Raw genomic sequence first — 27,776 nt, 5'->3', positions numbered from 1 at the left:
CACAATCTGGAAACGTGTTTTCCTGTACAATGAAGCTCTTACTTTGTCGTCAGAGCTGCATAAATGAATTGTAATAAATATACTGTCATAGCCCGATGTAACAGTGCAGGGAAACACAAACAGTGCTTGGAAATGTAAGCATGCACAGAAATGTTAACAGCATTTGGCAATGTAAACAGTGTTGGCAAGATGTGCAAGTTAGAGTTGAGTCCAAGTTTGAATTTGTAACTCACAAAGTGCAGGTTTGCACAATTGAATGGACAATTTCATTTTATTTTATTTTTTTTTGTATTTCGATAGCTTTTTTTCCCCGTAATATTTATGTTTATGTAAAACATAAATAGACTAACATGGCCGGATCATGACCAAAAATATCAGAATCAGAGAGCTTTTATTGTCACTGAATATTGCTGTCTCAACTGAATTGTTAGTGCTACTCCTGTGGTACAACACATACTTAAAAATATAAAAGAAAGAACGAAGAAAAAAAGTTTCATATTATAAGATATGTAGAAAAGCCTACAAGAAAGTTATAACATATTGTGTGAAAAAATATGGTGGTGCTTGTACTGCACTGGAAAGTGTCTAGACAACATGAAGGAAAATAGAAGGATCTTGTTTTCAAATAAAATCGTATAACTGCAAAAGTAACAATAAGAGTAGAACAGAGGAAAACAAATGTACAACTTAAGAGGCAAAAATACATAAATATATATAAATCGATTGGTTTTTGATCCGGATAATTTTGGTGGATTTATAAGGTGCCTACATTAAAATAAACATATAAGACTATCAATATCAATTTTGTTAATGCGGTTGAAAACGTAATTACTTTTTCCAACATGACGTAATTTAAACCCCTCTTTCCCCCATTTTTGACAGTTTTTTTCCAACCTCAAACACCGCTTTAATTAATTTGGAACAGGCACTTCTTTGGACACCTATTTTTTTTATTTGAAGGACCCCTACAAATAAGACGCGCCTTGTCACTTCCGGTCTTTTCTTCGCAGCCTTGCTCGGCAGAAGTCATGCCGACACGCAGGACAACCGTCTTCACCTATTTTCGCGTCCCACGGCATATTAAAGAAGGTAATTATTCCGGTACGTGTTCAATACATCCATTAAAACCCCTCCATTCTTCTTTTGGCCGCGTCTTGGTTCCCGTGGGGTGAATAACACGAGTGTCGCGGGATGGAACACGTGGATTAGCAACATGTGGTCGGGGGTAGAAGAGCAACCAGCTGAGAACTTTTTGTGGCCCCTCAGAACCTGGAGGGTGAAGGCCAAAGACCTGGACTCCTCTGGAGAAAGACACCACTGGCTGCGTGGACGAAGTGAGCCAGAATTGCCATGTTTGCTGCAAAATGATAAACGGTAAGCCGCAGAAAATTCTCGATTTCAGTTCATGGTTGCATCATTCTCATTATGGTAATCCTAGTAGTATCTAAGCGTTCAGAAGTTCAAATTGTATTAAAATGAAAGATATTCAAGTTCTAGGCAATATATCTCAGCATTTCCATGCCAATCATTCATCTAAAAATCACATTTCCGGTATCATGAACCAGCCTTGCTATACATTTTCGTCTTGCATTTGATGTTTCTGACTCCTCAGTATGAAACCTTTTTTACCTGACAGACATGTGTATCTTCTTCCAAAGATCTAGCATGCTGTGGGTGCAACATCTCCACAAGAACTGACCGGATTGATCGGTAGATGAATGTCCATAGCCGATAAAAGATGGTGAGTGCTGGAACTAGTATTTCCCTAGTTCACTAGTCACAGTGCTTGTTTTTAAATATATTCCATCCTTTATCACATGAATACAATCACGCATTTTGTTGCTGCAGAAACATCTTGAAGGGTAAACTCGTGCTTTTCTTGGATTTCCTAAACTAACTGTTAATAACCAGGAAAAACACTTGAGCAAGTCAAAACCTACAAAACAAATTGATAAGGGATTGATTACGGTACTTTGTAGCTTTCGGTTCAGAAGGAACAGTGGCGCAAATCATGTGGAGTGATGATTCATAGACTAGAGTCTCTGAATAATGCATGAAGCTGTTTCACAGTGTACTGACCACATGATGACCGAAAACTCACACAGCCAACAACCTCAGCATTCATCTTTGTATTAGACCTTGTTTATGATTTTGCACTGTCTTTCTTCAGGCATTGAAGAGGTGACATGCTGCTGCTGCGGCTGGATTTGACGGTACGTGTGTGTGTGATATCACATTTGTGTTCAACATGTGGAGTGATGATTCATAGACTAGAGTCTCTGATGTAGGCGTGAAGTTATCTTTCGAGGACTGACCACACGTCACTGAAACCCATTCAATGCAAATCACGGCTAAAACGCAATCTCTTCAAAAAGTCTTTTGAAAGACTCAAATCAAATTCCGCAATAGGATGATTTTTAGGAATTGGCTCATTTACATAAAGTCAATTAAACCAAAATATGGCTGAGATAACTGTCATGGCCAACTTCAATTCAAGACAATGTTTCATATTAAAAATAGTAAAACTGCACTTTGTCCTGGATGCTGCAGTGTACGTAATCCAAACCAGCCCTGGTTTGTAATGTAAACATCCATTTACAAGCCTGAGTTGCAGTCTGCAGGAGACGAGGCTCGGCAGAATTTGAAAAACACGTGATTGCTTAAATGGGTTTCTAAATCTTGAACATGCTACCTGCCTTTTCCCAAACCTGAGTTAATCCCTGGACTGTCTTTTTGTCCAGGTCGCCGCAGGGAGCAGATCACTTCCAGCCAAGTAAGTATTGGATCACGTTGGACATCTGGGGTTTAGAACGTGTTGATGATGATTCATTTATTCGGTTCGACTGAAGATCATGAAGTCTTACTCGCAGCGCACTGAGACACAGCGCCTGCGCCTTCTTCTGGTCTCGACCTGCTCGGAACAAATACTGACACGCTTGTTTGTCGCGTCAGGTGACCGGAGATCCAGGGAGACGCGCTGGAAGTCGAAGCCATCTCGGGTGAGCAGTGAAGCGACAGGGAATCCATTCAGTTCTAAAAGCGGTTTTGTAACTGGTGGTGTAACATTAACTCTTGTTTCCATGCAGCTTTGTCCACCCTGTTGCCGTGTCTGGATATCAGGACTGGAGGAAGAGGCCATCTGCCGGTCTTTTACACATGAAGAAACCCTTTACTGTGAATATGGAAGTTTCTAATAAAGGTTTACTGCATATGATGTAATGGGTGATTCTTTGTAGATCCATCTGCACATTTATAAATGACCTGGGGTTCTTATCTTAAAACCCATAATTGAATTCAAACTCAACAAAAGAATTCATCCAACCTTTGTGAATATTGGCTGCTCCTGCTCTTTCTTAAGATAAATATTTGAGGACTTATATTCCCAATAAGTTCACTTAGAACTAAAAGTATGGAAAGGAAATCAATAATAACCGTGAATCTTTGTCTTCACTTTGAGACTTTTTCAGTAGACTGTTATCGCAAGCTTCCAATAACAGTTTCCTCATGACCTGGAGGGCTTATTCTGGTTTCACATAACACTTGGAGAGCTCGCTTTTCATGTGCACATCTCTAAATGCCTGAGTCACAATCATTACAGACGAGTAATTGGAAATGCATGACGTTTAAACAGCAAATAAATGCACTGTCTGCAGGAAAAGGGGTTTATTTTTTAAACTAGTTATGCATTATATATTAGGATTATGGAAACCAAAACCCAAGGAGCAAATTGAGGGCACACGGATTAACATAGCAACCCTGAGAGGTCCAACATCTGTAAATAATTATCAAAACAAAACTACAAAGTGTAAATAAATTAAATAAGGGGAGAAGAAATCAAATTTGGTGCGATGCACTCGGCATTTATACAATAAACCAAAAATGAGCTGCACTACACCTTGAGGGAGGGAGGGGTGGCAACCTTCTCCATCAAACCCTATTTCTGCATCCCCCCCTCTCATACCTAATACCTTCATATCCTCATCAAGTTAATTATAAACATAAAATGCCTCACCACACACATTCAGGTAACTGGATACCAGACTAGCAAAACGGATTAATGCGCCATAAATATCTGTCTAAACTCCAGGAGACAAGAGACCGAGGGCCCGATTTATGAAAGGTCACAGTCGGGAGCTGCCTCTTCAGGGAGTTCCCTCTGCTGGGAATGTCCTTCTCAGTTTACTGCCTACTGCAGGGACTCTCCTACTGATCTGTGGACTAGAGAATCTCTTGACAAGCCTCCCTTCTAAATGAAAATGTTCTCATTTGATATTTGCAATTCAATTTTCTTACCTTACTGCTGTTTGATGTGCTGAGAGAGAGGAACTCTGGAAGTCTGGAGTGGCCGAGAAGTATGTTGGAATGGTGCAGGACATGTATGCTCGCTGTGAGACTGTGATTAGGTGTGCTGTAGGTGTAACATAAAAATTCAAGAGGTAAAGACACTGGTTCAAGCAAGTTGGAATGGGTGGAGAAAAGTGTCAGATAGAAGATTATAAGCCAGAAAGAAAGGAAAGGTGGCGGAGACAGAGGTGAGATGGTATCCAAACAGTGACAATGACCAAAAGATAGGAGGCAGACCTGGAGGCCACAGAGATGAAGATGTTGTGGTTCTTTTTGGGGGTGACCAGGATGGAGAGGACCAGGAATGAATCCATCTGTCCACCCCAACACTCCGAACCCCCGGCTTCCAAACCAACCGGTCTTGGCTCTTCTCGGTCTCGGCTCCTCGGTGGTGGAACTAACTCCCGGAAAAGGTCAGAACCGCGGGGTCGCTGCCCATCTTCCGCTGCGAGCTGAAAACGTACCTCTTCACCAAACACTACCCCACTAACCGCATGTAGCCCCCCCCCAAAAAAAAAAAAACAAAAACAAGAAATGAAGGTATGTTTGTACAGTATATGGTTTTGAGATGGCTGTTTGGCAGAGTGGCGACTTCTGAATGACGACTACTGGTACTTTGGATCTTCGGTTATTGAATTGCAATTTTTGTAAGTCGCATTGAATAAAAGCGTCTGCTTAAAGACTGGAATGTAATGTAATGTGTGGATGTAGCGAGAGACGATACAGAGAACAGGGTTAGAAGGTTGATTCACTGTGGAGACCCCTGAGGGGAAAAGCCCAAAGGAAGAAAAGACTGCTGTTTGATGTACCCTGCTGCTATTCCAACTTATTTTCCCCCAACTTATTAATAAAGTAATCTATGTGTGTATATATGTATATATTTATCTATCTATCCTACTTTAATAATTGTTAAGAATCTCCTCCTCTTCCTTTGTTTGGGAGACGCGCTTTTATTTTGAAAGGGTGACTGAACGACTTCCGGTTTCCCGGCGCTTGACGGAAGCCCTGGCTCGGACCTGACAGCGCCACTTCCCCCCCGGCAGTCCGCGGCTGATGCTCCACGGAGCCCGACTGTCGCTCCGCTTCCTCGGCTTCAACTGCTCCTTTTGTTTGTTTGTGTTTTTGTTTTGGAGGGGGAGGGATCCGAGAGCCGAATCCCACCGGGTTCATGACTCGGAGCGACGGATACCCCGAACTGGGTCCGGAGAAGCGAACGCTTGGCTTCCCGAAGCTAACAGCCGCTAGCTAGGCGGATCCGGCGCTAGCTAACGTCGGCTAAGGTGATCCTCCCAAATTGTTCGTCACGTTGGTAAACGTACAACGAAAACCCTCACGAAACATTCATATTTATCTTGTAAATGTAAGCGAAGCTCGGTGATAACAGTCCGGGTCGGTTGTTTGCTGGGCGGGGGTCCGAACAAACCGTCCCCGTCAGCGGCGGAGGTGGGAGAGCAGGTCGGCGTTAGCTAACTGGCGGGGATGTTGACGTGGAAAAGGGGGAGGATTCGAGGGATTCAACAAAATGTAAATTCCTCTTTTTTTCTTTATAGGTAAACACTCCAAGACGAGTTGTTTGGGGAGATAAAAAAAACCAATAAATCCTGGATGTGAGGAGTCTTGAGCCACCTAACTTCGGTGATGTGGATCTGCTGAGAGCAACCTGGAGGCTCCGGATGTTGCCCCGATGAAGCCGTGCAGGCCTGGTGGTTCCTCAGCAAGGTTCTGGGGATTGTAATGGTCTTTTCTCCTCCACTCACACACAAACAGGCTCACACAGGTGTGTCTGGTTTGTTTAACCTTCCCCAGTCCTTGTAAAACTCCCCATACATGCTTTCCCAGTAAGCCAGCTGAAAGCCGAGGAGCCGACGACCTGCCGATTTGACCCCGAGGCCTGCAGGAGAGGTGGCATGGCGGCTGCCGTGGGCCGAGCCTGGGGCTGGCTTCGCTCCTGGGGAGCCCGGCCTGCGCCGCAGGAGACCGCAACGGTGTTCATGCCGGGCGAGGATTACGGCCCCGGGAAGTCCGGCGGGTTAAAAGGGTGGGCCTCGTGGCTCTGGGGCGGCTGGAGGCGTCGAAGCCATCCCATGGAGGAATTCTGGGAGGCGCAGGAGAGGCTCCAGCCGGCGGAAGTGGAAGATCTAACGGCGGGGAAGCAGGAAGTGGTTCCCAGATGGTGGAGCAGATATCTTCCCACGCCGTACTTACCTTGGAAGACAGCAGCCAGCAGACCGAGACAACGGAGATGCGACGCCGACGGGGACTTCTCAGACTACGGGACCCCACCTCCCTCCCCCACGCCTCCGTCTCAGATCAAATCCCCTTTCCGGTTCTTCGTGCACGGCTGGAACGTGGAAATCCTCCCCGAGCATCACGAGATCTGTTTCAACTTCCTGCGCCATCTGTTCGACCTCTTCGTGGTGGGCTTCCTGTGGACCGTGTCCCCTCCCGTCAAGCTCGTCCTGGAGGTGTTTGGGATCCAGGGAGCCCTGAGGCTCTGGCTGCACGGCATGGCCATGTTCTTCGTCTCCACCGCGGGAATGGGCGGACTCCTCTGGCTGATCCAGGAGTACCTCCCGGAGTTCGCGTTGATCTACGGCATCGTGCAGGCAATCGTCATCTCCATCAGCGTGAAGCAGAGCGTGCTCCTCGGCGGCGTGCGGGTAAAGGAAGAAGAGGAGGAGGAGGAGGAGGAGGAAGACAAGAAGGAGGCCGCTGGAGTGAGAGACTGTCAGGCCGGTCTGGGAGACAAGGAGAAGCTGCTGCATGTCAAGGGCAGGATGAAGACAAGCTAAGTTTTTAGGTGAGTGCCTTCCCTCTTTCTGTGAAAGTCAAATACAAACCCACTCACTCCATCAGATCACCATCCATTCTAAATATAAAAATCGGGCGTAGGTATTAAATAATATATCATGCGACATTTCAATTGCGATCATTCCACCAAGGAGCTCCACTGAACGCCGCAGGTCTTTCCTACCTGAGGCTATCAGACTTTTTAATTCCTCTTCCTTCAGCCGCAGGGAATCTTCAATCTTTGTAGTTACTGCTAACAATTAAGACAATTCATAGTTCATTATATTTCTTATTCTTCCTCCTTTCTACTATTATCTATTACTGTTATGTTTTTTGTACTTGAAACTCTGGCACAACAATTTCCTTCGGGATTAATAAAATTGTTCTCATCTCATTCTGTCACTCCGGAAATGCAAATTCACATTCTAAGAACTGCACAAAGGCAAAAATGATCGTTTTCTATTTTCACATCCGATGAAATCATTTTTTAACATGTCTTTTACAGTCAGCGGTGCTCCTTCGTGCTAACACACAAACAGGCATGGCGCTATTCTGAATGTGTAACACCAGTGTGAAATTGTGTGTGTGTGTGTGTGTGTGTGTTTGGGGTGTGAAGCTGAAACCGGTGCGGGAGGAGAGTCGTGGATAACCGTGTTTATCGGCCCGAGGCCTGCGGTCGGCGTCAGTAACTGGAGCTCTTGTGTTCTGATCAGCTTCACAAACCACAGATGGTGGAGCTGTGAAGATGCAATCCTGTTGAAATGTTTACCGACTAACTATGGCTGGGTAAAAGTCAGCCAGCCTCTTCGGGGTCGCCGTACATGCCGGTGTGTTTCTCCAGCCGCTCCCAAACCCAGATACATGCTTGCCTTTTGTTAATTTACTCTCATGATTCATTCGCTTTTTTTTTTTTTTTTTTTTTTTTCTTCGTTGCTTTAACATCATCGAAACTATTCTCCGGGTAAATGTAAAGTCACCTCTTAGATCCAACGCAAACGCTCGTGTGGTTGATTTAGTTGTGCACGTGTGTTGTCGCCCTCAGGTGGCGCCGCCCCGGACCGACCGGCAGCCGCTTCACTCCACGTTACATGAACAAATTCAGTCCAGTCGTCACTTTACCGTCAACGATCGGAGCTCATCCCGGACTGGATGGAGATGGCTGCAGAAGATCCTCCGAGCGAGGAGTAACTTCCAGGAAACCTTGATGGACCGAGGAGGAGGACGCAAAGGGAGGCGTCTTAATGTTGGAACTATGTTTGTTGTTTTTGTTTCTGGTTGTAAATCCTGCTTCTAAGACACTCCCTGGGTTTATTACCCCGTCTGTCGTCAGTCGGGATGTTTCGGGCAAAGAGGAAACCGATGCTTTCAAGACAAGTCACTGCGCTCACGATAACTGATCCGGTATGATGTTCCACGCCGTTCGAAAAGGGCTGAATCCGCGCTCGAAGCGGCGGGTCGGCGAGAAGAAAGCTGAGGTGTTTTGTGGTAGATTTGTGAGATGACGTTCAGATGGATGATCGTCGGCCGAAACCTGCGGTGTTTCCTGATTGAAAAGTCCAATCCGGTGGCAGGCGGGTCATTTTTTTCACTTTAAGGCTTAGAAATGTACTTTTCTAACCACGTGCCACATTGCAGCGCATATATTGTAAATTTTCTCCCGAGCTCGTGGATGGTTTTACTGATGTATGATGTTTGGTCGAGATTCAAACTCATTCCTTTTTTTTTTTTTCCTGCGTTTGTTTTGTTTCAAATGTCTGTAAAATCTCTAAATGTTCGATTGGGGGATTGTCGCTCGCTCTCACAGACGAGCTCCGCTTTTTACCTTAAAAGCTACGATTGCTGTCGAGTTTCCGTTGCAGTTCAGAGACCACGTCATGTAGAAAAGTCAGAGGAGTTTGTCAAATCCAGCCACGTGGAAGCGGCGTGTTTCCTCAGGGCAGGACGTGAGGGAGGAGCCGAGGTATGTTCTGGGCGGCCGTCACACCCGTTCTCCGTCGGTTCGGCCCAAAACTCCCATTCCAGACGAACCCAAACACACGTTAGCTGTTAGCATTAGTGCTCACGTTCCACCTGCAGGGTTTGTTCAGTGTCAAGAGCAGGTTTATTCCCCCTGATGTGACAGCTTTTATTTATATATGGCTAGACTGGGAAATATGTGCATCTATCTGTAACTAGGAGGGCGTGTCTGAGGCGCTTCTCAGATTCACATGGATCACGATCTGCGGTTCAGGATAAGGTTTTGTTTTTTCACAGTAAAACCACTTGTTTTCAAAATCAGGGAAAATGTGCAGGAGGATGGGGGGGAGTGGCAAATACCCACCTTTTTGAAAATCCCAACGGATCCTGAGCCAAAATATATATATATTTGTTAGAAAATGTAGAGAAATTGGTCAGCAGACATCTAGGAAGTTGCATGAAAATGAGCAGAGCTCAGCTTTTAGATCTGTGAAATGAAACACGCCCATTAGATGTGTTCACATCGTGATTTACCTGTTAGAAATGTGTGTGTGACCCGGCCCTGCGACCGACACGCCAGACTTTATATTTAGGTAACATAGTCGTCGCTGGTCTGTCTAGATATTGAATTAACTGCCACATCGAAGCAGCGGCGTCTGTACGCGACTGTATTTTTTGCCTTATGCACATCGGTGCCACGTCGTCGTCCAAGTGTGTACTGGGAACGTTTCCCCCGGGTGACCCCTTCCATCCAAAAGCACAAAACCCCCCCCGAAGAGCAGACGTGCCGTTTTTTTTTTTTTTTTTTATTTTTCTTCCTTCTTTTTTAGTGTGTGTTTCACCAGCATGTTTTGCACGTAGCAATTTTGGTGGCGCCGCGGTCCCTCCAGCACATTGCGAGAATATAACACTCCCACAGGTTGGAAGATATTCACAAAATCACTCCAGCAGTTGGGATTTGTGCGCATGATTGTGTTGGACGGTAATAATCCCACCGCCGAGGCGAAAACACTCCCGTGTTCTCAGGATTGCGACGCGTGTCTCTCGAATGAAACCGGAGATTATTTTCAGACCTTCGCCAGACGATTATGAAAAAACAAATTGGACAATTTCATCGTGAATGTAGGAAGAAGTGTCACACCAAACCGCTAACTATTGCCTTTTATTCAACACTAATGTGGAGGTTTTCTTATAAACTGATGATTCCTATTTTTATATGATCACGTGAAACACACACAGGTAGAATTCGAGGTAAATACCTGATACTATATATTCTATGAATGGCCACTTTAAACTCCCCTCCGAGGTCACATGGTTGTTTGTGAAATAAAGGAGGTTGTTTGCTTAGATTGTCTTGTCTTATTTCCACCGAAATTAACTGAAGATTTAATTGTAAAGAAGAAAATGGACAGTTTTAAATGGTATATCTGGTTGTGTGTGTGTGTGTGTGTGTGTGACGTCATTGTAGAGTGAAACAATAACACCTGCGAGTCACAGTTCAAAACTTTAATCGACATTAAATTTCTCTGGTTTTGATGAACAGTATATACAGAAGTGCGTTACCACGACGACGACAATGTACATGTGTGTCACTTGAGTGTGAGACCGAAGACGGTGCCGCACGCCGACGCCTCAGCGATGTTAAAGCTAGGGGGGGGAAGGGGGGCGGTCATGCACCCCGGCCCGGGGGACCCCTTTCCACCCAGGGGACCCCTCTCCACCCGGGGACCCCTCTCCGCCTGCACCCCAAAGTAAGACCGCTTCCTTGCGGGTCGTCTTGACCTCGACGTCTTTCTGTAGAAAAACAGCTTCTTCCTTGCAGCTCTGCACGGGCAGATCTTCTCAGGTTATTCTCTCCTGACTTTTTACAGACGTGTTTGTTTCAAACTCAAATTTCCTGGTGTTTCTAGGCAGCGCCGTTCCTAATTTTAGACCTCCGGAACCCTTTGAATTAAGATTTTGAAGGAAAATGCTTCTAAATATCTCGTCATCAATCTTTTTTTTCATGTTTCTAGGTAATTTCCTGCAAATAGGCCTTTTTTTTTCCCATCTCAGAAATGTCACGGTTTTCTTTTCAGGTCATAAATCCGCTGAGCGAGGTGCTGTGAGAACATTTAAAACCCTGCGCTGCTTCGCGTCTTTCCACGAAGCTCTCCTCAGTCCCACGCCTCCCACCCTTCTCTCGGATTGTCCGGTGGAAATGGAAACAAAAGATTATAACGTTAAAAAGATACCAAGGGAGTAACAACCAGTATATTCAGAAGTCAGTACACCAACTTTAAGTCAAGATGGAGCACAGAGTGATTTGATTCGTGCGGCTCCAGAGGTCAACATCGAGAGCTAAACGTCCACGGAGGAACCCGACGAACCGCCGCGACGCCGTTAGAAACCCCCAACATTTCAAAAACCGCCCACGGGAGGAGGATCCCAACGCTCGCAGCAAAGCAGATCCCCTCCAGGACCTGGACCCGGATCAGCCGTGAGCGTTATCACTCCAAACATGACGTGTGTTAATACTCTCAAAGAACCCGGTTGTTCTGTGCCCGCAGATCGGAAAGGTCGGCTCCGAGCGGAGACGGGGATGCACTCAGGTGTGTTCGGACCAAAACGAGCCGTTTGAACAATAAATAAATAGATAAATAAATAGAAGTATATCGATAACCTCTGCGGGGCGGCGACCGACTACATTCTGGGCCGGGCGGTTCGTGGCGCTCTCAATGGATGGATAAATTATGTCAGAGCGAACGGGAATACAGAATCCGCACACTCGAGGGTTGCGAGCTGGAATACGAACATTTCCACTTCTGAACGTGCACATTTCATTTGTTTGGCAGTTCAAGAGAACAAGTAATGGATCCGCGGGTCGGTTGCTGCTGCAGAAAGATCCACGTCTGCATTTTACGTCTCAAACCACCATTATGTCACAAGGTAAATCTGACCCTTCTCTAACGTGGGTGGAAACCCCCTGCCCATCTTTCCGGTTCCCCGTCCTCCGCGTTTTGATCCGAACACACCTTCAGACCCGGGACAGACTTGCTTTTTCACGCCGGGACGGTTCACCAAACACAAACCCAGAGGAAACGCAAAAAAAAAAAAAAAATAAAAAAAATAAAACCAGTCTGGACGTCAAATTTACAATTAAAAGCTGAAAATAAATTAGAAAATAAAAACATCGCCATACTATATTGCTGAATTAGGTGTATTTTACACGGACTTTACTACGGCTCCCGACGTCCACACGGCGACCCCGAGCTGCTGGAGGCGGCCGACGCAACCAGTTTGATTTTTGCGTCCGCCTCCTTTTACAACCGGCTGCACGGTTAGACGCACGTGTGGTGATTAGTAATCCTATTTATTGATCCGTTTAAACATATGGAAGAATAAAAGAACCATTTTAAGACCCTGCTGTATGTTCATGTAAGGAAAAGTTCATTTAAAATGGTCTTATTCTGTAGCTTGGGGGTAAATCGGACTTAGTTTGCCCTGAGGAGGAAAAAAGCACGACCGTATGATTAAGTGGAATAATTTAAAAAGAAAAAAAACACAGAGAAAAAACACACGGGACAGGTAGAACTAATGGGGAAAAATAAGGAAATCATTTTCTGCTAATATCTAAGAAAAAATGGTTTATTCTTTTACACAAATCCAAATCTAATCTAGGATTGATTTTTGCTTTTCATGTTATTCTTTCACTCATTTCTCTGACCTTATCACATATTATCTTTTGAGCTGTATTGTAATTTTATTTCTGTGTACAACATTAACCTGGTTTCTCATGCCCTATGTTTAATTCTAATAGCCATTGTTGCGGTTGTGAAGCAGACTAGTCCTTTAAAAACAGCTGTATTAAAAGGTGGCTTCTGGTTTATTCAAATGCGTGTGTGAAACTCAAGAGTTTTATCAAAATGCTGCAAGAAATGACTTATTTTAAAATTTGGAAGAAGGGCTTCCGTGGATTTGTGTGTCCGTGGACACAAAACGTCATTCGGAAGCGTGATCTTTTGGAAAAAAGGTCAGATCGGAGAAGCTGAAACGTTCCTGCAAAGTGGCGTCGTGTTGAAACTTCCTCCCCGCGGGGCGAATAAAGGCACATTCTAGTCAACCTCATCCTGATAGTGATACTGAAAGAGGGGGCGAGTTAACGTTTTGTTTTTTGTTTTTTTTTTTGTTCCTCCTGTATCTCCTAGGTCTCGGATCCGCAGCATGCTTTGCCGAATGTATCCACGGGAGGCCGTGTTTTTTGGGGTCTCGTCCAGCAGCGGGGGGGCGCCGGCGGAGCGGCGTCAGGCCAGTGTGAGCGACAGCGACGGAGCTAAACTAAAACAAAGAGTGCAGGCTTGTAGGATGTATTTGTTGTGATGAGGAACCCCCGGCCTCCACCCATCCCGACCCCGACCCCGACCAGACCTCTGCCGGTGCAGCGATCACTAGTGCGCGTGGGACCTTCCGGAGTTTGGGGGCCCCGCGGTGCCGCCGCCCCCCTTCTGTCCGTGATCCCTCCGGCCGTGTCCGAGGATGCAGTTGGCGCTGCCGCAGCCCTCGTCGTCCTCGTCCCCTTCGCTCTCCGACGACGACTCGCCGAACTGCCGCGGCTTCTCGTAGACGCAGCAGCCTGCAACGACAAGCCCGGTCAGGCTGACGGCGTCGCCGAGGTGGACGCGTGCAGAGACGGACGCCAGGTGAGAGTCCCGTTCCAAAACTCATTTGTTCATCTGCGGTATATAAGCCGCGACTCCTGGTACGCTTTGAAACGACGATGCGACTGATTTCTTCTTCTTCTTCTTTCAGCTTTTCCCTTCAGGTGTTTCCACAGCGAGTCCACTTTCTCCATCTAACCCTATTCTCTGGATCCTCTCTCTCACACCAACTACCTTCATATCTTCTCTCACGACGTCCATAAATCTTCTCTTTGGTCTTCCTCCAGACCTCCTGCCTGGCAGCTCCAACTCCAGCATCCGTCTACCAATATATTCTCTATCCCTCCTCTGTCCATGACCCAACCATCTCCGTCTGGCTTCTCTGACCTTCTCTCCAAAACATCTAGCATGTGCTGTTCCTCTGTTCCTGATCCTCTCCATCCTGGTCACTCCCAAAGAGAACCTCAACATCTTCATCTCTGCAACCTCTAGTTCTGCCTGCTGTCTTTTGGTCATTGGAACAGTTTCTAGTCCAAACATCATCGCTGGTCTCACCACTGTCTTGTACACCTTTCCTTTTATTCTGGCTGATGTTCTTCTATCTCTTGGTACCCCTGACACTTTTCTCCACCCATTCCAACCTGCTTGGACCGTCTCTTCACCTCTTCTCCACACTCTCCTACGCTCTGGACTGTTGACCCCCAGTACCTGAAATCCTCCAGCTTCTTGATCTCCACTCCCTGTAGCCTCACCGCTCCACCCGAGTTCCTCTCATTCACACACATATATTCTGTCTTGCTGCGACTAACTTTCATTCCTCTCCTTTCCAGAGCATACCTCCACCTCTCTAGATGTTTCTCTACCTGCTGTCTGCTCTCACTGCAGATCACAATGTCATCCGCAAACATCATGGTCCATGGGGATTCCTGTCTATTCCTGTCAGCCTGTCCATCACCTGATATATGGATTTTTTTTTTTTTTTTTTGCGCTTATGCTATTCATGCCGCCAAATCAAATTAAAAAGCGACCAGCTGTAGTGGGACAAAGGCGGGATAGAAAATGGATGGACTTTTCCTCGTCTTATATATTATTTATCTTTATCATCAGCCGTGTTACAGCCACTGTTGTGTTTCCAGTATGTATTTGTGGATGCAACCGGTATGTATTTAATTAAAAGTGTTAATATATCATGTTACAACATGGACACCTGTGCTTTATAGACAAATATGGCCTATGAATATACAATTATTTAGTTATTTTCAGCCGGCGCGGCTTGTATTCATGTGCGTTAAATAGTCCAGAAATCACAGTACTTTGACCAGGGTTTCTGTTGTATCGACTGACCTCATTTAATGCATTTTAATGCCGCTTTAAGCAAATGTATGGCCGCGTCCGACCGCAGATACGTTCATTTCAAACAACGTCAATCATTTGCCGGAACAGATTCGGCACGATAGCCTGACAATGGGTTTCAGTCGGTGTGCGATTATTAGTGCAGATTTCCTAGTTTGCTTTATCTCTGGTGCTGTGAGGCTGTAAGAAATAGCTCATTGAAGGCTTCGGCTTCTCAATAATTACTGAGCATCACATTTCTAAAGATCATTAAATCTTTAAAATAAATAAATTGCAAATAACTTTTGCCCTCCATCAAGTGTATTTACATTTTTAATGCCTCTTGACACTGAATGTAATGATTTTAATGCCATTTAATTTCTGCAAAATCTATTCAACAGCTTTTATTGCTTTTTAATGATCGGCAGAAACCCTGTTTGATACGTCGACGCATCGATATATTTGAAATGTGCTTTTGGGGTTGGATTCTCACAGCGAGCCGTAAGACACACACGGGTTCCGGTTATCAAACAAAACGAGAAGGGGATTAAGAATCCGCTCTTTTAGACGTCCTGTTGCAGAAGATAATCTCGGATTTAAACACAACTTAGCAGGGGATCCACAAAATCTGCGAGAAATGCCTTTCCTGATTTCCGTGACTGTGTAAGCGCACAAATTAACCGCAAATAATCCTTTGCCTTTGACATTATGTCAAAAACATTGGCTAAATCTACAACTCAACGATATGCCGAAAATTAAACAAGCAGGTTAAAAAAATGCAACTTTTTAAAGCATTTGATAACTAAAATGGTGCATTTTTAAATATGAGGCAGAACTCACACTTTGAGGACCTCCTGCCCAGGTGTTCGTTGTCCACCGTGTCGCTTGACCACTCCACCTTCTTCTCAGTCTTCCTTTTCCTCAGCTTGATGGTCAGGCTGCGTCCTTCCTGAGACACACACACACACACACACACACACACACACACACACACACACACACACACACACACACACAGTGACAATTATTTGGGGGTGATTTCCCTCCCCTTTCTTTTTAGCAACAATTGTTTCCATTTTGATGCCTCTTTGGTCCATTCATACAAATTTCCCAATTTCAAATTTTATTTTAGACAAATATTTAGCTGTATGAGCTTATTTTCCATTTGCAGCTTGTTGCCACATCTTGGGGTTATTTTTCATAAAAAACTCTTTGAATCATTTTTTTCTTTATCCGGGTCATTTATCAGATGTTTTTGTAAGACACCAGCAAGATGAAGTTCTGGTTTATGACAGTTTTTTTTAATTTATGTTATTGTACTTGAGGTTATCTTACTTATTTAAATAAAATAGCGAAATTGAAGTATTTTACTGCACATTTTCAGTTTCTGTCCCCTGAGCCAACATAAACTACATGTCATTTTAAGGGGATTCATTTTAAGGGGCACCACAAGCTGATTTTCACTCAGAGCGATGTCACGACCTGCTAATTTCACTAAATATCACAATTCCCTGACTCTTGTCGGGTTTTAGAGTGACTAATCTTCTATTTACAGCATGCATTTTCTTGTGATTGTGCTGCAGCAGAGCAGGATCGTGGTCTGTGGAAACACGCATCACATCCACCGTGCAGGGTGTCATCGAGTCCGTTATCCAACCGTCGGTGACAGCCAGAGGAGCGGCTCCGCGTCAGCCTGCCTCCTTGCAACCGGTGCACGACACAGACAGCCGTCAAAAGCCGCTAAAAACGGTAAAAACCTACATCTAACGGACCCGCCTCGACTACACCTGACCCTGCCAGTGTGCAGCGGGGCCTTGTCTCTGCACCGCAAGCAGCTTAAAGAGCTTGTACGTGACCGTCAGTTAATCGCCCCCACCCAAACAAATAAAAATAAAGCTACCGGAGCTACCGGACGCCCTTCCCCCCGCCCTCCGGTTACCTGTTGGGGCGGCGGCGGCGTGCTGGTCTGCACGGTCTCCGTTATCGTCTCACTTGACGTCCCAGGAACCTCAGCCATCCCCGCAAGCTGCTGCTGCTGCTGCTGCTGCTGCTGCTGCTAAAGCTAAAGCTAACGCTAACGCTAGTTAGCTTTTTAAAGATGCGCGGGGGAGGGAAAGAACGCAGTCCGCCGGCGGCGTCACAAACCAGCGATGCCCGATTTCGGGTTCCCTGAATTCGCAGCGAGGGTCCGAACGAGAGGGGTTTGGCCGGGGGATGAGATGTTGTGCCCTCCGATGGGATGTGGCCAGCGCAGGGAGTCAAGGTGCAACATGAGTTAGCTAAACCCAAAGCGGAAGTGGGGTGTTTTTATGACGCTTACAGCGGGGACTCTCACTGATGTAAATAGCGGCGCCTTTCTTTCACAAACCCGTAACTTTATCAACATAGTGAAAAAAAACGTTCATATATTTATCAGCTATTTTTGAAAAATATTATTTTATTTTTAGATGTATTATTTTGAAACGCAGGCAGGATGTTTTACTTGTTTTCGCTGTCGCGGGGAAGCTATTTCCGGACGGACCACTTGCACTTCCGGTCCGTCACATTTAGTGGTCCGTCAACAAACAGCGTCCCTGACAGGTAAACCCTTCTTATAATGTCAACAAAAAACGCGCTTTTAAACGAAACAAATGACATTTAAATGAAACAAACGCAGCGCTTTATATGATCGAGTCATGTGCGGAAGAGTGATGGGTGACATCGGATAAATGTAAGCAGGTTCCGGGTCGTGTTTTGAGTCCTCGGCGTGGTGAAGCTACTGTAAGTGAGAACCGGAGTGTGGATCTTCACCGAGGTGTTTGTCCCCCTAAAGCCCGGCCGAATGCGCCTGCAGGCCGGCGTCCAGGATGTGGAGAGCAGGCCGGGGCCTCGGCGTGAGGCTGCCAGCTTGCGGAGGTCCCTTCAGGCTGTCCTCATCCTCCTCCTCTGCACAGCGGGGCCAAGCAGAGAAGCTGAGGCGCAGGAAAGAAAGGGATAAAGGCATCCTGTCAACGCCTCAAAGTGTGAGTCAACAAGAAATAAGTATTTTTCTCTCTTTTTAACGGCATGGTGGAAGGCAGGGGTCTCCCAAGCTTTCTCCCACGGAGAGGAACTACTCACGCTTTGCAGACTTTAGTTTTCCCCCCCCCTGCCCATTTTGGTTTGTTTATTTTATTCTTGTCATTGTCACACTATTTGTATTGTCATTTAGTTTTGGTTGTCTGTTTTTCACCCTTGTCCATTCTTATCCCTGACGCTCTGCTGTCTATTAGTTCCTGGGTGTCTTTGCTATCTTTTGTCCTCTAACTGTCATCTTTATTTTTGACATTTTAACTGTTATATTGCTGTGACAAAAGAATTTAGATTAAAGTTCAAGCTTATCTTACCCCCTTTTTGCAGCCCAAACAAGCTCAATAAGCGTTGCAAAATGTCAACGTCCGTGTGTCACATTTTGTATCAAAACATCATGAAGGAGTTGACAGACTTGTTACTCTGGAATGAAAACCATTTGTGCCAGTTCCTGCTGATTTACTGCATCTGAAGACACCACACACACACACACACACACACACACACACACACACACACACAGATTCGACTTTTCCTTTGCAAACAACACCTTTGAGTGCAGAGAAAGTTTCTCCCCAGTAAAACTCAAACGTTTCCAATTCTGCGATATCTCTGAAGTAGACGTTGATCATTTACGTAACTCGCTCGGGAAATATCTCGAAACTTTATCTGGACAGAATCTGGAAAAATCACTTAACTATTACCTGATCTAGAAATGACTTGACATAATTAACCATATACATTCTGTTCATTTATTTATTCTTTTCGCAGCCGCTGCTTCTGGTTCGATGCACCTGCACGTGTAATATCTAGATATTCCCTGAAAATCAACAAGAATATAATTTTTTTTCCACAGAGAAATATTTAAAATCGGGTGTTTTTTGTTTCTCAGGCCGCTGAGGCTTCTGGGGTGAAGTGGAGCGAGAGGGAGAAGATCCTGTACTCTGCGCCAACCCTTCCCGGCGAAAAGAAAGGTGTGTAACGTCCCGCCGCCGCTTTATCGACACGCCAAAAAACTTCACGGATCTTCTGTCCGCCTTGCAGACACCGCCCTGCCGTTCCCCTCCTCCTACAGCCCAGAGTTCGTGGAGTCGTCCTGGTACCAGTGGTGGGAGAAGGAAGGTTTCTTCAGCCCGGAGCAACATGTGAGATCTCTCAACGTCACGATGGGCCCGTTGCTCCCGAGTCGTATTTTATCTTCTAGATCAGCGGTCGGGGACGAAATATCTCTTCCGGTGACGCCGTATGGCTCCCATAAAATTCCAAATAAAAAAAAAACAAAACTGTTTGGAGCTGATTTTTAAAACACTTGTGATATTTCTTCATGATACTGTCATTTTAAAGTAAACAGAAATTCGATTTGAAGGTAAATTTCACGGGTCACCCGTCGCTCGGGTCGGGAACCGACGGCTTCCGAGCACGTCTGGGTCGTTGTGAAGGTGAAGAAATTAATTTTATCAGAGAGCCAACTAGTTTGTCCTTGTAACAGAAAAGATGGCGAAAAGTAAAAAAAAAAAGACGACGATTACCGTGATTAATAATCATTTTTAAAATCATGATTTTCCAGGCTGCGTGGATAAAGGAATGTCTAATATGCAGTGATAAAACCGCATCGATGAAACGGTCAAATACCAGAGGTCGCATTAAAAGTAATACATATTTGATTTATTATACGTTAAAAACACTGTATGGCTCTCAATGAAATACATTTAGAAATATTTGTCAAAAATATTGGAGCTTCTTCCTCCCAGCCAGAAGGTTCTCCAGGTTCCTCCACAGTCCAAACACATGCAGGAGGTTCTCTGGAGACCCTACATTGCCCAGAAACACGAATGATTGTATGTCTCTACATGACTTGTGGATGAGAAGGTGAATGGTTGCATATCTTGATATAACGCGCCAATGGGAGGGTGAACGTTTCCATCCGGGATCCCGGCCTGCATGCAGAAGGAGGAACATTCGAAAATACCGGAAAGCGTAGTTTGTTTTTCTTTCTTTTTTCAGTCACGTATGTCGTGAAGGAGTGAAACTAAGCCTCTGTTTTTCGCCGCCGCCTCGTCTTTCAGGAGAAGTGCGACCACGCGAAGGACGAGACCTTCTCCCTGTGCATCCCTCCGCCCAACGTGACGGGGACGCTGCACCTCGGACACGCCCTCACCGTCGCCGTCCAGGACGCCCTCGTTCGACGGTATAACCTCTCCCGTCCGTGACGCCGAGCGCGTGGCGTGACGGTAACACGCAACGCCCGTTGTCGTTTTCCCCCAGGAAACGGATGCAGGGCCACCGGGTGCTCTGGGTGCCCGGCTGTGACCACGCAGGCATCGCAACGCAGGCAAGACACACATATCCATTTATATATATATATATATATATATATATATATATACTGCTCAAAAAAATAAAGGGAACACTTAAAAAACACATCCTAGATCTAAATGAATGAAATATTCTTATGAAATACTTTGCTCTTTACACAGTTGAATGTGCTGACAACAAAATCACACCAAAATGATCAATGGAAATCAATTGTATCAACCCATGGAGGTCTGGATTAGGAATCACACTCCAAATTAAAGTGTAAAAACAAACTCCAGGCTGATCCAACTTTGATGTAATGTCCTTAAAACAAGTCAAAATGAATGTGTGTTGCTTCCTGAGTGGACACTATGATTTCACACAAGTGGGATTGACTTGGAGTTACATTGTGTTGTTCAAGTGTTCCCTTTATTTTTTTGAGCAGTATATATACACAGTAAAGCCTTATTTTTCGCGGGGGTTACGTTCCAAAAAGAACCCGTGATAGGCAAAATCTGTGAAGTAGAAACCTTTTTTTTTTTTTTTTTTTACAATTATTAGACAATTAAATACTCTATTATACATTGAAAAGAAAGAACAAACCATTTTACAGGCTCAATCATTTGTTTCACAAATAAAAGTACTGTACTTTAGAAACGTGTTTTTCAACAAATAACTTCTGTACTGTCAAATAATAATTTTAATCATCAATGTGAACAGAAGGCTTCAAATAGCAGAGATTAGCTCCGCCCACCGCGACTTGAGTAATTGGATTAAACGGGAGAAAATTAATAATGATTGTGAAAAAAATTGCGGACAGTTGCAACCCTTTTTTCATCCTTATTAAAACTTATCGCCGCTGTCGTCCTTATGTTTTTTTCTTCCTTCTTTAGGGAACGAACGGAAGATTCATTCATTCCGTAATGCCGACCTACAGCCGCATAGCTTTTAGCTTCCCTTAGCATGTCCAGAAGTTTAACTTTATCTGCCATAGATAGCATCTTCCGCTGCCTTTTGGGCCCTTTTGTCGCTCCAGAGCGTTTTGTCAACATTATGGGTTTTAGAGAAACTCGAAACTGCGAGAGAATTTGCACATATGTCATGTAAATTTGTCAAGCTGTTTTACGTACGTGTACATATTAAACTGCAACGTTATTGACGCACAGGTAGAGAAGAAGAGGAGTGACTTTTTAGCCAATCAGAATGCAGAACACAATGCACCATGCAAAGCCGCGAAGTAGTGAAACCGTGAAAAGTAAACCGCGTTATAGCGAGGGATCACTGTATATATATTTATTCTCAACAAATACACATGAAATTCATATTATTTCATGATAATTATGTTGATAATACCCCAGTTTTCAAGTGACAGCTTGTTTAAATTCAGATTATTGCCTGTCATTTAATGCAAACGCTCTCTTTTGCAGTTATATGCAGTGTGTGTGTGTGTGTGTGTGTGCGTGTGCGTGTGTGTGTGTGTGTGTGTGCGTGTGCGTGTGCGTGTGTGTGCAAATAGTCGTAATAGAAAACAGTAAGCAAGTCAGGATTTAGCCACAAATGAAAAACAACAGAAAAAAAAAACAAAATATCAAAAAAATACAAAGGAGAAACAAAGAAATGGCTGGTGCAGGGATTGTATTGTGTCTCTAAACGTTATTTTTCGGATAGTTGACCTTCAAACAAGGCTTGGTTTGCTGCAGACGGTGGTGGAGAGGAACCTGCTGAGGAAGAAGGGGAAGCTCAGGCAGGACTTCACCAGGGAGGAGTTCCTGCAGGAGGTCTGGACGTGGAAGGAGGAGTGAGTCTTCCTCGCTGATCTTGACCCGTTGTGCGTTTATATATATGTGTGTGTGTGTGTGTGTGTGAGGTTTGCCGTTTACCTTGTGTGTGTCCAGGAAAGGAGAGGAGATCTACCACCAGCTGAGGAGGCTTGGAGCGTCTCTGGACTGGAGCAGAGCCTGTTTCACCATGGATCCAGTGAGACGTCCACCTTGACCTTCTACACCTTCACACAGAATTATTCTTTACAATATTAATACAATTCATGTGTTGTATCAAACACCTATTTTTTTGCTTATTTCTCTTTTGCGTTTTTTCAGAAATAACGCGAGAATAAATAAATAAATGAGCAATAATAATATTACATTACATTACATTTGGCAGATGCTTTTATCCAAAGCGACTTACAATAGAGGACATAAGCACTGCAAATAACACTTGCAAATACAAGATGCACAGGAAATATACAGAACAGTAAGCTGGGGTTAGTTTATTTTATTTTATTTATTTTTTTAGACAAAAACGTACACATAAGTACACACACACACACACACTGCATAGCCTAACTTGGTGCCTCACCTGATCTGGGGCGTCAGCGCAGTAAAAAGTCCTGAAAGAGAAACGTTTTTACCTGTTTCTTGAAGGTTGAGAGAGATGATGCTAGTCTTGTTGCTTCCGGAAGTTTGTTCCACCACTGAGGTAGTAGAACTGAGAACCTGAGATGGCTTAGAGCGAGCAGAAGGTGCTGCTAGTAGGTTTGTATTAGAGGAACGCAGCTCTCTGCCCGGATCATAAGGTCTTATGTTTAATAAGTAAATTAGCTGTTAGCTAGCTAGCTTAAAGTCAGTAAAGTTAAAAGTCAAAAAATAAGAAACGAGGGAAAATAAAAGAACGACATGTTGAAACGAGACTTTAACCAAAATTGAAGTTTTTTTCCGGGGAAACGGAGGAGTGGCAGCAAGAAGATCTGACCTCGGGGATTCAAGTGGAACCATGCAGACGTCTTCAAGAGTCCAAACTCCAGGAAATATTCATCAGATAACTTACCTTCTCCCGTGTGTGTGTGTGTGTGTGTGTGTGTGTGTGAAGGGCTTCAGTCACGCGGTGACGGAGGCCTTTGTGCGTCTGCATGACGCCGACCTGATCTACCGCTCCGAGGCTCTGGTGAACTGGAGCTGCGCCCTGGAGTCGGCCATCTCCGACATCGAGGTGAGACTCCTGAGAACCAAAATAATATTTTACTTTGCAGGAATATCATTATTATTTGTTTTTTTTTTTTTTTTCATGAAACTGTCCAATAAAATCAAATTTGTATTTTTTTGGTCAGCTTTTATTGAATGAATAATTCTGTTACATTTATTTTTATTTTCCACTGCAAAAAATATATTTTGATTATTAAAGTTCCACTTTTTTGTGTCATTATTACACTTGTGAAAACTTAAAAACTTTCTGAAATCAATTCGTCTTTTTCAACTGCAGTCGCTGTAAATTAATGTGTCTCAAAGTAAAATAAATGTACCGGTAGTTAAAAAAACCTTGATCACATCCAGTACAAACAGTATGTTTTCAGTTTTTATTCAATGAATTATTCTGTACATAAAATTGTGCTAATTTCCCAATAAATCCCACTGCTAAATATATCATTTGATTATATTTCCACTTTTATGTGTTATTATTTCATTAATAAAAATTAACAAAAAACTCTTTATCATGTACATTTTTTCAATTTTTATTCAATGAATTATTCTGTACATAAAATTATACTAATTTCCCAATAAATCCCACTGCTAGATATATAATTTGATTATATTTCCACTTTTACGTGTTATTAGTCCATTAATAAAGATTAACAAAAACCTCTTTATCACATACATTTTGTCAGTTTTTATTCAATGAATTATTCCGTACATTACTGTAGATACTGTAAATACTGTTTTCAATAAATCCCACTGCTAAATATATATTTTGATTATATTTCCACTTGCATGCGTAATTATTCCTCGAGTAAAAACTTAAAAAACACTTCTTGATTACATGAATTCATCTTTTTCAACTGACGTCACTACAAATGAATTTGCTTCAAAGTAAAATAAATTTAGTCTAAAAAAAACTCTTTATCACATACATACAGTATGTTTTTAATTTTTTATGGTTTTGATTGATATCATTTCGATCTGAATTGATTTTTCTGTGCTTGGAATTATACTCATTTCCCAATAAATCCAACTGCTAAATTCAGATTGTGATTGTATTTCCAATTTTTTGTTTTATTTTTCCACCGGTAAGAACTTAAAAAAACAATTGTCATACACGTTTTTTATTGTTTCTATTGAATTAATGGTTTTGTACATAAGCGTATTCTTGTTTCCCAATAAATCCCACTACTAAATATAAATTTGATTATATTTCCACAATTTTTTGTGTTATTATTCCACTCACAAAACTTTATCACATGAATTCATCTCTTCCAACTGCAAATAAATGTCCTTTAAGAAATTTAAATAAATTATTTCTCACCAGAATAATCATCTTATTAGGAGATGCACGACAAATCCGAAGCTTTGGACGTTGGAATGCTACAAAAACCCTGATTCCAGTGTTGCATCTTCTTGTAGCTTCCCCTGCAGATGTCGACCGATCGGTGACGTGTGTGTGTGTGTGTGTGTGTGTGTGTCAGGTGGACATGAAGGAGCTCCCTGGCAGTTCCATGCTGTCGGTTCCTGGTTATGAGGATAAAGTTGAGTTTGGAACCCTGGTGACCTTCTCGTATCCCGTGGACGGTCAGGGTGAGTTTCTCCGTCCCGTCCAGAAGGTGATGGATTCTCTGCTTCTCCTTTCCATTCACGCCGGTTGTGTTTGTCTCCCGCCGGGCGAAGGAGGCGAAGTTGCCGTTTCCACCACCCGTCCCGAGACCATGCTGGGCGACGTAGCCATCGCCGTCCATCCAGAAGATCCTCGATACAAGGCGAGCGGCGGTAGATGTTCTGCATGCGTCCTCCAGGGAGGAGCCAAATATTTCCAACATCTAATACAGGGGTGTCAAACTCAAATTCCCAGAGGGCCAAAATTTAAAAAAAGAACATTGTCGAGGGCCAGACCAATTTTTTTTTATTAATTTATTTATGTTTTTATTATCTTTAAGATACAGTAAACTACTGTATTAACCATCCTAATATATTACAATTGAATTTTTGCTTAAATACTGAAACCAGAACAGGTTTAAAAAAATAATAAAAACAAAAACTGAAAAAAAATATCAGGCTTCTATATCTTTAACTTTATTCATTTTAATTGTAACCTAAATCTTTTCATCACAGACCATCAAGGCCAACACCTAAAAAAAAATATCTCTTTCAACTTTGAACAGACCATCCCATCAGTAAATAAAATAATATTTATCTATAAATTGTTAAAACTGACAAGAAGGACTGGTATAATACTGGTGAAATAATAATCATAATTAAATAATAAAAAATCAAAAACGGCCACATAAAACCCAGCGCTTGACGCGTTCCATGTTTAGCGCCTTTAGCGGTACGTGCGCTGTATAACGGGCCGGCGGGCCAGATGTGATACATATTTGAAATCATCTCGCGGGCCAAATATAATTGTAGTGCGGGCCAAAAGTGGCCCGCGGGCCTGAGTTTGACATGTCTGATCTAATATCTGGTTTCTTTTGCAAAGAAACAAAAACGAGGCAATGGTAGCAAACAAAGTCGTAGCATTTTTCTTCTTATTATTCACAAGACGAGGAATGGCCAAAAAAAAAAAAAAAACTTTCCTGCGCGGACGATAGTTTTCTTCATTTCCGCTTGCAGGGTTAAATTCTATTATTATCGTGAGGCTAAACTCAACGCTAACAGCGGCTTTGTCGGATGTTCAAACAGATTTAAAAAAACACCTGAAAGAATCATTAAGCTGATTATCACCCTCTCCCTGAAGTATTATTAAATAGAAGAGTCCGATAATTGTCCAACAGCGGGAAAGTTTCAACCGCCCACAGCAGAAAGTGGACCGTGCAAGAAAATCAGAAATAGCAAAACTAAAAATAAACAAGAAATAGCGTTAGCGATATATGTATAAGATAAGAAATACTTCATTGAAATTCTTTTGTCACAGCAGCGCAACAATGACAATAATCAATAAATATGAGTATAAATATGGAGACATTTAAAAGATAGCAAAAGACATCCCTAAAAAAAAAGATAGCGAAATGAACAGGGGTAAAAATAGACGTCAGAATGGGGAAAAAAAACAATAGCAAAGGTGAGAATAGACAACTAAAGCGATAACGTTACGACAAGGTTAAGAAGGGAAACAGAATTTCTTAAACAGTGAGGCTCTTTTAACGGGTTGCAACTAAACAATATATAACAGTATCTTCATGGGTCTCCACAGTGAACCTCTCCATCTAACCCCCTTTTCTCTGGATACTCCTTTTTTCACACCAGCTAACTTCATTTCCTTTTTGACGACATCCATTAATCATCTCTTTGGTCTTCTTCTGGACCTCCTACCTGGCAGCTCCACCTTCAGCAACCTTCTACTCAGATCTTCACCATGTTTTGGACATGAACAGAAGACTGTTCATGTCCAAAACATCTCAGTCATCACTTTGGTCTCGGTCATACATGTCCTGCACCCCTGTGACAAATTCTTCTTTTCCTTTGGGCTTTTCCCCTCAGGGTCTCCACAGCGAATCCACCTTCTCCATCTAAGCCTATACTCCGGATCCTCCTCTCTCGCACCAACTACCTTCATATCCTCTCTCACAACGTCCATCAATCTCCTCTTTGGTCTTCCTCTGGAACTCCAATTCCAGCATCCGTCTACCAATATACTCACCATCCCAACCATCTCAGTCTTTGTCCAGAACATCTAACATGAGCCGTCCCTCTGATGGACTCATTCCTGATCCTCTCCATCCTGGAAAAGAGAACTTCAACATCTTCATCTCTGCGACCTCCAGCTCTGCCTCCTGTCTTTGGGTCATTGTCACTGTTTCTAGATCAGGGGTGTCAAACTCATTTTCACCGAGTTCCACATCAGCATCATGGTTGCCCTCAAAGGGCCACGTCTAACAGCTACTCCTCAGCCACAATCAAGCTAGCTTTCACTGCTGCAGTGGTTTTGATGCGGCTTTCCTGAATATGTTCTGCTGCCGTAGTAGTTTGGCTTTTATTTCTTGGACAATTTGTTGTTTTTCTGGAAGCCTAACTTTGGCATACATGTTTGGTGTCAACATGTAGACATAGATTGTACTCTTTGACAACCGACGCTGCCTCATAACACAAAAGACATACTGCTTTTTCTCCTTGAAGCACAAACATGTACTGGCCTTCCCATCTTTCTTGAAACTTCCATCTGCATCAACTTTTCTCTTCCTGGACATTTTAGGAATCCTTTGGATTTCTCAATTCCACTTGTTGGAAATGATGTGAGTTCACTGCGATCTAATGGTGGGAAATGTAGTTCATGGTCAATGCACTATTTGAAGGTATTCTCGCGGGCCATATAAGATAAAGTGGCGGGCCACGTTTGGCCCGCGAGCCTCGAGTTTGACCCGTGCTCGAGTGCATTTTCATGACCTCTTTT

The 27,776-nt window shown here is 43.6% G+C and overlaps 3 protein-coding genes, 1 long non-coding RNA gene and 1 other non-coding gene across 8 annotated transcripts in view; 4 read left to right on the top strand and 1 right to left on the bottom strand.

Moving 5' to 3' along the window:
- The first annotated feature begins 1,003 nt into the window (after positions 1–1,003).
- Positions 1,004–3,209, top strand: LOC147216011 (uncharacterized). Of its 2 annotated transcripts, none has more exons than XR_015109146.1 (7): positions 1,004–1,089; positions 1,267–1,374; positions 1,659–1,741; positions 2,171–2,213; positions 2,742–2,773; positions 2,953–2,999; positions 3,087–3,209. It is a non-coding gene; the product is annotated as an uncharacterized LOC147216011 (long non-coding RNA). The 2 variants fall into 2 exon arrangements; XR_015109147.1 differs by having other exon boundaries at positions 1,010–1,101.
- On the top strand, positions 2,252–2,317 carry LOC147216012 (small nucleolar RNA SNORD52). Its single transcript, XR_015109190.1, has one exon. It is a non-coding gene; the product is annotated as a small nucleolar RNA SNORD52 (small nucleolar RNA).
- Positions 3,210–5,359: 2,150 nt separating the features above from the next.
- Positions 5,360–12,204, top strand: c30h6orf47 (chromosome 30 C6orf47 homolog). The gene is made up of 3 exons (XM_086177606.1): positions 5,360–5,624; positions 5,895–7,144; positions 8,177–12,204. The coding sequence occupies exon 2, from the start codon at positions 6,252–6,254 to the stop codon at positions 7,134–7,136; it is 885 nt and encodes a 294-aa protein (XP_086033732.1). The 5' UTR covers positions 5,360–5,624; positions 5,895–6,251; the 3' UTR covers positions 7,137–7,144; positions 8,177–12,204.
- ppp1r11 (protein phosphatase 1, regulatory (inhibitor) subunit 11) lies at positions 10,582–17,339 on the bottom strand. The gene is made up of 3 exons (XM_086177607.1): positions 16,999–17,339; positions 15,900–16,008; positions 10,582–13,702 (listed from the first exon to the last, which is right to left on the bottom strand). The coding sequence occupies exons 1-3, from the start codon at positions 17,074–17,076 to the stop codon at positions 13,518–13,520; spliced, it is 372 nt and encodes a 123-aa protein (XP_086033733.1). The 5' UTR covers positions 17,077–17,339; the 3' UTR covers positions 10,582–13,517.
- A 251-nt stretch (positions 17,340–17,590) lies between these two features.
- The window catches only part of vars2 (valyl-tRNA synthetase 2, mitochondrial), a 29,937-nt gene continuing 19,751 nt past the window's right edge, over positions 17,591–27,776 (top strand). For 2 of the 3 annotated variants that reach the window (XR_015109126.1, XM_086177802.1), the window contains exons 1-11: positions 17,591–17,639; positions 17,872–18,061; positions 19,000–19,081; positions 19,152–19,252; positions 20,174–20,295; positions 20,373–20,439; positions 22,103–22,200; positions 22,298–22,379; positions 23,271–23,390; positions 24,859–24,967; positions 25,058–25,146. Coding sequence is in view for 2 of the 3 variants with exons in the window: in XM_086177802.1 (XP_086033928.1) it covers positions 17,906–18,061; positions 19,000–19,081; positions 19,152–19,252; positions 20,174–20,295; positions 20,373–20,439; positions 22,103–22,200; positions 22,298–22,379; positions 23,271–23,390; positions 24,859–24,967; positions 25,058–25,146 (1,026 nt within the window). In the remaining variant the exon portion in view is untranslated. Of the gene's footprint in view, positions 17,640–17,677; positions 17,770–17,871; positions 18,062–18,999; positions 19,082–19,151; positions 19,253–20,173; positions 20,296–20,372; positions 20,440–22,102; positions 22,201–22,297; positions 22,380–23,270; positions 23,391–24,858; positions 24,968–25,057; positions 25,147–27,776 lie in introns of those variants that run through there. The other variant, XM_086177803.1, reaches the window with a different exon arrangement.

This window comes from Fistularia commersonii, chromosome 30 (assembly GCF_037954325.1).
Source record: "Fistularia commersonii isolate RoL2024-O1a breed Wild chromosome 30, RoL_Fcom_v1.0, whole genome shotgun sequence".
NCBI lineage: Eukaryota > Metazoa > Chordata > Actinopteri > Syngnathiformes > Fistulariidae > Fistularia > Fistularia commersonii.
Note: the sequence above shows the minus strand (reverse complement) of the source record. Positions and strands in the feature narration are given on the sequence as shown.